Raw genomic sequence first — 10,291 nt, forward strand, 5'->3', positions numbered from 1 at the left:
GAGCACAGGCTCCGGACGCGCAAGCTCAGCGGCCATGGCTCACGGGCCCAGCCGCTCCGCGGCATGTGGGATCTTCTCGGACCGGGGCATGAACTCGTGTCCCCTGCATCGGCAGGCGGACTCTCAACCACTGCGCCACCAGGGAAGCCCTATATAAATTTTTTTGTGTGTGTGAATTTAGAAAAATGTACTATATATTCTTTTGGGTAATATTGATTGGCATTACTATACTGACGTATCTCCTGCCTTCTGCTGTGATAATGAACAAAGACTCCAGGCCAAGGAGAGAGCTTGGGGTGAGTCCTTGGCTGGGGTGATTGAGGAACAAGAAGGAAGAGGTGGTTCTCACAAATTATGTAAATACCAAATATTAACTTCTTAGATAAGATGTGAATGACCATCCTATTAACCTCCCAGTGTTTAATTCTGTAATAACACCCTATGCGTATCTCAGATTATTGGTTGTATCCATTCCTTGATTATCCATTTTATGGTGGAGTCACTCACTAGAGGTGAACTTGAGGGTAGGGAATGCATCTTATTCTTCTTTACATCACTAGTGCTTTTACAGTGCCTGTCATAGATGGGTACTCAATGCATATTCAGTGAGTGAATGAATAAGTAGGTGAGTGGATGAATGAGTGAACAGAAGGGTACTCTGCTCACTTTATGAAACTAGCAGAAATCTTGATATTGAAATAGAAACAAAAAGAAAGCTATAGACTTAGGTCACTTATGAATAGGTATGCAGCATCCTAAGTTCTAGCAAACCAAATTCAACAGTACATTAAAAGAATCATCCAGTATGACCAAAGAGGGTTTATCCTGCAACTGCAAGGATAGTTTTCTATTAAGAAAACTATTGCTGGTGGTATGGAAATGTAAAGTGTTACAGCCATTTTGGAAAGCAATCTAGCAATAACTATTAAAGTTAAAAATATTTATGTCTTTTGAGCCAGGTATTCCACTTCTGGGAATCCATCTCATCAGAAGTAAAAGAACAAGTGCATAGGGAAACATGTATAAAATGTTTATTGCAGCATGGCTCAGAGTGGCAAAAAAGTGGAAACCAAGTGAATGCCCATCAGAGGGGAGGAGCTGAGTATATGATGGTTCACCCACACTGTAGGGCATTATGTCCCCTTTAAAGAGAATGAATTAGAGCTAATCCACCTGATTTCCACAAAGTATTATTAAGTGATAAAAATCAAGGTGCATAAAGGTATATAAGAGGATCCCATTTTGTTAAAAAATAAAGACCAAACTCAAAAAGAAAAAGGAAAACAAACAAATCCCTGTATCTGTATATTCACTAGTTGAACAGCTGTGAACTATATTACTTGTTTTGACTTCAGTTTCCTTGTTTGTGAAAGTGTGGTGATGATAATGCACATCTCATAGGATTTTTGTGAAGATTAAATGGGTTAATACATGTAAAATTCTTGGTATATAGAAAGTACCTGAGAAATATTAGCTATTGTTATGATGATGTTATAATGATGACATTAGTAGACCTAAATAGAATACGCAGAATTCAAAGAAAATTTGGAAGAACACATAGTAGATTATTAACCTGGTTACTTTATGTATCAATGAGGGATTGATGTGGGTTGAAGGGAGAAGGAAGGTCCAAGTAAATAAGGAAAAGAAAATAAATGTATATTTTCCATTTATGCATTTATTTAGAACTGTGGCACATGGGACTATGTATAAAGAAATAAAATTAAAATACTTGTAAAAGGAAATATTTATTACTAAGTATATCAAATCAGTAGACCCAATAATGTGGCGCAAGATAATATATGCTAAAAAGGCATTTACTAAAATTTAATCCCATCCCTCCTTAAATATAAGCCTAAGAAAACTTTGAAAGGTGTTTATTTAAAGATATAAAGGAAAATATATTAAACACCAGCCATCATTAACTCTGATGGGAAAACATTAGAAGAGGGTTTCTTGAAGTATATTTTCTGGAATACTAACTCCACAAGTGGAGTAAAAGAATTCCCTAGTGCAGTGGTTTGGGAACATGTTCACAGATAGCCCCCACCTGATTCACAGTATCAGCATGGCAAAAGGCCTAAGTCCTTTTTGACCTTTAAGTTCTAGGTAAAGTTCCTCTTCTTTAGAAGAAACCCTTCCTTCCTTCTCTGTCATATTGCTCTGTTTATTTCTTTCAACTGTAATCATTAATTAAGAGAACTCCACTGAAATACAGTGAAATATTCTTAAGAATTTTCTCCTGTGTGTTCTAACTGTTGTTAGATCATAAGCTCCATTTATTTAATCAGTCTTCCTTGCTAAATTTTTTTTTCTTAAGGAATTTTTGAAGAAGTTTGTCCTTAGAAAATCAATTTCTGTGGCCATTGCAGCTGAGAGTCATGATTACCTTATTTCTACTGTATGGACTGCTTGTTGAGAGGTATAGGCTCGTGGTAGAATTTTAGGCCTCAGTTTTTCATACTTGAAAAAAGGAGGCAGTTATTCCTTTTTTTTTTTTTTTTTTAAGTTTTGGCTGTGTTGGGTCTTCATTGCTGCCCATGGGCTTTCTCTAGTTGCAATGGGCAGGGGCTACTTTTCGTTGCGGTGCGCAGACTTCTCATTGCGGTGGCTTCTCTTGTTGCAGAGCACAGGCTCTAGGCATGTGGGCTTCAGTAGTTGTGGCACACATGCTCAGTAGTTGTGGCATATGGGCTTAGTTGCTCCACGGCATGTGGGATCTTCCTGGACCAGGGATTGAACCCATGTCCCCTGCATTGGCAGGCAAATTCTTAACCACTGCACCACCAGGGAACTCCCGAGGCAGTAATTCTTGCATCTCATCTTGCCTAGAAGTGTTTTATGCACAGTAGAACACATATTTTTATGAAGTCCTTTGGGTTTTCCTGATGGAGTGAGTTTGACATTGGCAAGACAGTGTTATGATTGCTATCAATGTTCAAAGGCCACTTTTCTTTCTCGTGGTCAACCTTATAAAGCCATGAGTATGGCCAAACAGCTAAGTTATCTCTTATCCTTCCTAGTGCTTTGTGTTAAGATCTGTTTAAGCCTGTGCTTCTTTTTTTTTCTTTCCTTTTTTGGTGGGTGGGGTGGTCAAGAGAGGTTTTCAGAATTGAAAGAATTTCTTTACTTTCTTTCCCTCTTGTCATCACAGAATAGCTGTGCTAAGCCTTCATGCTTGAGCAGAACTCCAGCATAGATAAAGTATATGTTTGCCCCTCATCATCTGGGCTGAATGTCTCTGTTGTACTGCAGTGATTATAGCCACAGTCACATTTTCTGATTGCTGGCATTTCTACGAGCTACCCTTCGATTAAAAAATCTCTGTTTGTCCTGAATCGATAACCACAGATAGGCTATTCAACCATCTTTATTACTTCTTTCTCTTCCAGGTCCTCATGAACATGGAAGGCATAAAAGTCCGTGAAATGCAGATTTTTGACTACAGGAAAAAAATCGCTGAATCAGAGACTAAATTAAAACAGCAACAGAACCTGTATGAAGCTGTGCGGTCAGACAGGAATCTGTATAGCAAAAATCTGGTTGAAGCTCAGGTAAAGAATATATTTATGTCTTTACATTTTGATTCCTCCCCATCCTGGGTTTAAAGCAGTTTCTGTTATCCTAATGGCAGGATTTAAAATAGATCCAGGGTTTCCCTGGTGGCGCAGTGGTTGGGAGTCCGGCTGCCCATGCAGGGGACGCGGGTTTGTGCCCCGGTCCGGGAGGATCCCACATGCCGCGGAGCGGCTGGGCCCGTGGGCCATGGCCGCTGAGCCTGCGAGTCCGGAGCCTGTGCTCCACAACGGGAGAGGCCACAGCAGTGAGAGGCCCGCGTACGGCAAAAAAAAAAAAAATAATAATAATAAATAAATAATAAAAATAAATAAAAATAAAAAAGCCTGTGTTATTTTTATAATAAACATCTTTGTTCTTCAATTAGGCAGAGATCATATTGTATAGATATTCTAAGTGGCCACTCAGCTCAGCCTCCATTTAGGATTAATAATGACGACTACCTATAATAATTAATTTAAAAAAAAATAAAATAAAATAATAAAGTAAAATAAAATAGATCCAGAGAGAAATATCGTGGAATTCACCTGAAAGAGAAAATCAGTTTATGCAGAACTGTCAGATTGTTTGAAATGGAAATAACAAAACTTGATTGGATGTGAAGATCATGGTACTGGTTTTAATTATTATGTAGAATTGCCATTTTCCTCTTTCTAATTTTTAAAACCTCTAATAGCTACCACGACTCAGAGGGGAGCAGTATACACTTGTCATTTAATTGCAGAGCTTTGCTTTGTAATCTTTTAGTTAAAAATGCTTGTTGTGATTCCAATTCCTCTCTTGTACAGTGATGAATAAAGTAAGTGTGTGTGTGTGTGTGTGTGTGTGTGACATATTCATTATGTATACTTTATCTCATGAGAATATTTGGCGAGTTAATGCTATAAAGTACTTTGAGGTTGATGGGCACAAGATACAAAGGAATAGCCCAGTTGAGACCATTGTTTTGAGTGAGTCTCCCTTAAAAGCTCTTGAATGTGTTTTGAACTTCCATAGGCATGGTGATGTCTATTTAATTCACTTTCAAACATTTCTCCTTTTATTCTGTTAGGATGAAATAACGGAAATGAATAGAAAATTAAAGATTATGACCCATCAGGTAGATCAATTGAAAGAAGAAATCTCAGCCAAGGAGTCAGCACTTGTGAAGCTACATCTGGAACAGCAGCACATAGAAAAGGAGAAGGAAACGTTGAAGGTACAGACCTTATAATAAAAGCAATGAACCAATAGTCAATCTATTAGACCTATTGGGGCCAGGCTCCATGCTCATGGAGGGGAGTAAGGGGGCAGGAAGAACAACCAAAGCACCTGGAGGATGACCTCCACCACCTCCAGGTCAGTCTTCCCTACGAGGAATGCTCTCAGGTAGAATGGGGAGGGGCCGGTGGAGATGCAGAGCACATAGTTTACCTGTGATGGCTATCATGGCATCAGTGCAAGAGAACTTAGCAGGTCCCAGGAAGTCCTGGAACTTTCAGGCTGACCACAAACTCTTTGCATTTACAACCCAAGTCCAACACTTTGCCTGTACTCAGCCCTCCCAGACTCCTCCCTGGGGCTTCTATAAGGCAATGCTGGCAGGACACTTTGTCCCTCTGTCCTAATCCTTGTTTACTTCATGTGCATGTGCCTTTGCTGCCTTCAACATCATTAACTACCAGGTGTCAAGCTTTGTCCTCACTTGATTTGCCCTCAACTAGGTTTATTGTTCACCTTACTTCTGTGAATCTAAGAACTTTGCAGCCACTCCTCTAGGGAATCACCTTTGTCTTCACACATATTACTAAGATATATCCTTTTAAATCTACTAATTTAGAACATTCTATGTCTACTAATATAATATAAAGACTCTTCCCCAAAATACATGCCAAATAATTATACCATATCAAATCCTTGAACTAAATGTTTTACTGTACACATTCACTAAACCTAATGTATTTTCCTTTTCCTGTCCAATTTAGTAGATTTCCCTTCTAATCCATTTGACCGAAGAATTTAAAAAGGAACTTCTAAGAGAATGATGCCACTTTTATTTTTTTGTGTATGTTTATGAGCCATTTGCAGGAACTTTCTACAAACAATGAGACTGGTTACCTCAGTTTCTGCATATAATTAACTTCAGAGATAGTTCCTGTCTTGAAAACGTGTATCTCGTGTTGGACAGGTTTAACGCCAAATTTCCTTGATTCCATGATGCCATAGATTGACCTATGCAGTCTCAGTTTAATAATAGGTTTTGTCAACTTAATGATAGGTCTTCATGGAAACAGAACTACTACATTAAATTAAGATACATGAGGTTTGAGAAAGATTAAAATGTAACAAAAGTGCCTTTACAATAGAGATATGGTAATTGATTTATTTACCTAAAACTGTCATCTCCCCGCTCTAGCTCATGACAGAAAAAAATAGAAAATTCTGTACTAAAGTTTATTTGCATATAAAGAAACATAAATATATTTTCTAAAATTTGAAAATATCCTGTGTCTTTGTCCTTATTTTCCTTGTTTGAAAACAGTTTTATAGAAGGTAGTGTGTTGCTATACCACCCTGGAGTCTATAGTGGGATGGGGTTTATTTATTATGGGCTGAATCAGAAGAATCTTATTGTAAACGTTGCTTCACCCATGGGCCTCATGGACCCACGTTAGCAAGGCTTCAGTGTAACTTGACTTGGTACCTCATCTCTTCCTTTCAGAGGATGACATTGATCCTCATCTCTTACTTTCCCAAGTAATGCTCTTTTCAAAAGATTAACTATGGCTGCATAATGGGGTCCAAGGTAGACAAAATCCTGCTTTAGAATAAGTAATGTCCTATGCAAAAAAGGAATTACTCCTGATTCCTTAGTTTGACTTTGGTTAATATTGGTTTCAATTACACCCTCCATCATTAGACATCTACACACATAGCTCCAAAGAAGCATCATAATAAAATAAAGGATAATAGGTCCTGTTTTTCGGTCCTGGGCCAGCAGAGTTGGCAGCTGGTGAATAAGAGAGATGATTAAAGGGCTTCCGCTCTAGAGAGTCTGCTCTAAATGAGGAATCCTCGGTCTGGATAGCTTTGGGTCATCGATTATAGGGAGATGGTTGCTTTGGACTTACTGTGAAACTAGGGTGCCTTTTCCTCAGGTTTTCCCATTAAGGCAAGAATTAGGAACAGAAAAAGGCTGCCTCCTTGATTTATTATTTGAGGTTATCCAAGGGGAACTTGCAACGGTGCTTTGACTGGGTAATTTTGGCCTATCATTAAGCCCATTTGTCATTCTTTAGAAAAATGTGACAGCTTGAACGTTGAGTTTCATTTAGCCTCTTGACTTTTTTAGCCTCAAACATGAATCACGTTTACAGAGGTCCCTGGATTTCATGCATCTGAGGTTCGTGAACCAAAACCCTGTAGGGGAGGGCAGATTTTCTAGTAACTTTGCTCCATGAGAGACATGTAGTTTATTATTATGAGTTCTACAAAGCTATGTGGCTACATAATCCCTCCCGAAGGGCAAGCCCTAGCCTGTTTGGTAGACCGTGAGATGCCTTTTGACAGGACAACCCAATTTACTACTTTTCTAACTCGACAGACAAACAATCGTCCGTAACAGGTCATCCCCATCCTCATTCATCCCCCTCAAAAGAAAAGTCTTGCTTCTTCCATGTTTCTTTCTCTTTTTCAGTTGCTACCAGGCTCTACTGACTCCTCAGGATTCTAGACATTGTCAGCACATGATGGTTATGAAAGAATGTCTGTAGATCTTTGTAGATGTTGCTGCATCTGCGTTCATCTGCCCATTGTGTCCCCGTCTTGTTTCATCAGCACTAAAGGGGCCGTCTCATGTGGAGTGTCTGCCTTCCAGTCCTAACAAGCTCTCGATTCTGTTTGTCACCTCCCAATCATCCCACGTCAATCTGACAGCACTTTGATTCTTGGTGAATAATTCAGCAGCAAATTCTCTATGTCCAGAGCTCAGCATCACATTAGCAACTGGCTTCAGGGCACCATATCCTTGTGCTTAGTTGACTCTCTAGAGTGACATGGATGGGAACTGTCGGAGGGGAGTGGGGGAGACAGAGAGAAAGCCTAATTATTCTCATGGCTAGAAGACTTTAGGTGGTCCTATTTGTTCTGCTAGAAATAAACAGATGGTTTCTGTGAAACCCAGTGAATGTTGGGATCCTGTATGAATGGGTGAAACTCCTTCAAGTATGATTCTTGAGATGTGACTTATGCCTGCAGCAAGATTGGATGATATATATTCTGTGAACACCTGTCACAAAACTGTAAAATTGTAGAGGCAGTGACTAAAGCGTGTGTCCTGCCGTTGTATTACAATTTCATACCTTGGGTCCCACCTAGAACATTACTTGATGAGCTTTTGGGTGCACAGTAGTTGTACCATCTTTCCTGGATGAGACAGCTCAGATTTACAGCTGCTAAATGCATTAGACCTAAGGTATTTTGTTGATGTTAACATTTGCTACCAACGTCTAATGGCACATCTTGTTTACAGCCCATAAATTTATGACATAAGGAGACCACTCAGAATTTTGATATATTATGAAAAAAAACACCCAGCAATGCCAAACACATGAATGGTTTTACATTTCAGACAGATACTTTTACACACCATTGATTGCATTTTAATATAACAGCCATTTCATTTTGTTCTGCTGATGGATTCTGATCAGCTCTCGGCACTTAGGAAGAGGGAAGTGAATGTCACACATCTGGGAAAATAAAAGTTTTATTAAAGAAAGGATGAGCCAAACGGGTATTTTATTGCTGTCCTTGCTATCACCTTAAATGATTATGCAAGTAGAAAGGCTGGTTCTTCACTCTCTTTCCTAACAGGCAATCCCCCAAAGTGGTAAATACTAGACCAGATCTTTTCTCACTAAGTATTTCCTTTTGCTTATCCCTGGACCAAAATGTATTTCATGAATGAACAAACAAAACATCAAAAAGTAAACTCTGGGTTTTATAGTAGCTAGCTGCATTTAGTTTGTGACATTACAGGTCTTTTGCTAGGTGCATGGTATCTTGTACTGTTTGGATAAGTTTGAGCTATGGAATTAATGACTCTTGGTCTTCATGAATCAGAGGCGGGCTGCAACTAGAGTTGGGTTGGTTCACAGGCACTCACTTGGCAAATATTTGGTTTACTATCATCCCAGTGACATTTCTGGGTGGATGGAGGTGGGGGACCCAATACTTTCTTGAAGGAGAAAATTATTACTTTTTCATTTTCACTTGTTGACCTGCAGGCCATTGAAAAGTTGGAGCCTTTTTTAAAAAAATATTTATTTATTTGACTGTGCCAGGTCTTAGTTGCAGCACATGGGATCTTTTAGTTATGGCATGTGAGATCTTTAGTTGCAGCCTGCAAACTCTTAGTTGTGGCATGTGGGATCTAGTTCCCAGACCAGGGATTGAGCCCAGATCCTTTGCATTGGGAGCGTGGAGTCTTAGCCACTGGACCACCAGGGAAGTCCAAAAAGTTGGAGCCTTAATATTGTCTTTCCTCTCCCTTGTGATTTCAGGCATGGGTGAAAGCAGAATTCTTCCTGCATTTTTCCTTCTTGTGTTGACTTGGTTGTGTACCACCTGTCCTTCCTGTATGGGCTTGGAAGCTCTCGAAGACTTATTCTTCTTTCCTTTAATATGATTAACTTTGTGGCTCCCCACTGCATACTGTCCACAGTACATGGCATACAGGGCCCTTCTCAGGTTGGCTCAGCTGTTCTACCAGCCTTACCTCCTGCTATTCCCTACCTAATACTCTAACTCAGCCACATTGGATGCTCTGCTGTCTGGTGAACACACCAGGTACTTTATAGTTTGCATGGCTTTGTTCACACGAGCCTGACCATTGACTGCTCTCTCCCCAGCACATACCTCTCCATTTTAGAAATAACTGTCAACTGCCAAAGCCCTGACTGGTTTTTCCCTCTAAACCCCAGGAAAAAATAGGAACTCTTTCCTGTTCTCCCATGTCCTTCTTCACACAGTAGAGAGCATTTCCACACCGTAGTGTAGTTGGTTATATTTGTCATCTCCGATGGGTGGTGAATCCCTCACGTCTTACTCATTTTCTGTATTTGACTTGGAACTATTGTGTGGCGATAGCAAAGGGGGCAAAATCTTTGGAATCAAAAGATCTAGGATGGAATTTCAACTCTGCTACTTATTAGCTGTGTGACCTTGGTCAAGTTGATTTGCTTTTCTTTGTCTCTGTAATTGCATTTGTGAAATGGGGATAAGAGTACCGATGCAAAACACCTAATATCATGCCAGGGATATTGTAAGCCACGAATATACTTGTGGAATTGAAGCAAATGTGTCCTTTGATGAGAGGAATTTTCCTTCTGAAAATTACCAGTTCATAGCACACTTTCCCCATCACTCTTAGGATTTCCATGTAGCCTCAGGAGCCTCAAGATCTGAGTTCTCCCAGGAAGCCTTGCTAACTACTGCAGTCCTCTGACCTCCTGTAGCATCAATTCACTGTCTGTGTGATAATAAAGATCCTGGAACATTATTGCCTGGACTTGTTAATATTTGCGTAATACTTATATATCTTCTCATCTAGATTGTAATCGTCTTAAGAGTAGGATCTATATATCTTTTTTTTTTTTTTTTTTTTGGTGGTATGCGAGCCTCTCACTGTTGTGGCCTCTCCTGTTGGGGCGGACAGGCTCCCGACGCGCAGGCGCAG

General features: G+C 39.8%; 1 protein-coding gene across 1 annotated transcript in view; it reads left to right on the forward strand.

Moving 5' to 3' along the window:
• CFAP58 (cilia and flagella associated protein 58) overlaps window positions 1–10,291 on the forward strand; it is a 96,736-nt gene that overhangs the window by 29,463 nt on the left and 56,982 nt on the right. The window contains exons 10-11 of the mRNA XM_028481946.1: window positions 3,393–3,554; window positions 4,628–4,774. Of these exons, the coding sequence (XP_028337747.1) occupies window positions 3,393–3,554; window positions 4,628–4,774 (309 nt within the window). The remainder of the gene's footprint in view (window positions 1–3,392; window positions 3,555–4,627; window positions 4,775–10,291) is intronic.

This window comes from Physeter macrocephalus, chromosome 20 (assembly GCF_002837175.3).
Source record: "Physeter macrocephalus isolate SW-GA chromosome 20, ASM283717v5, whole genome shotgun sequence".
Classification (NCBI taxonomy): Eukaryota; Metazoa; Chordata; class Mammalia; order Artiodactyla; family Physeteridae; genus Physeter; species Physeter macrocephalus.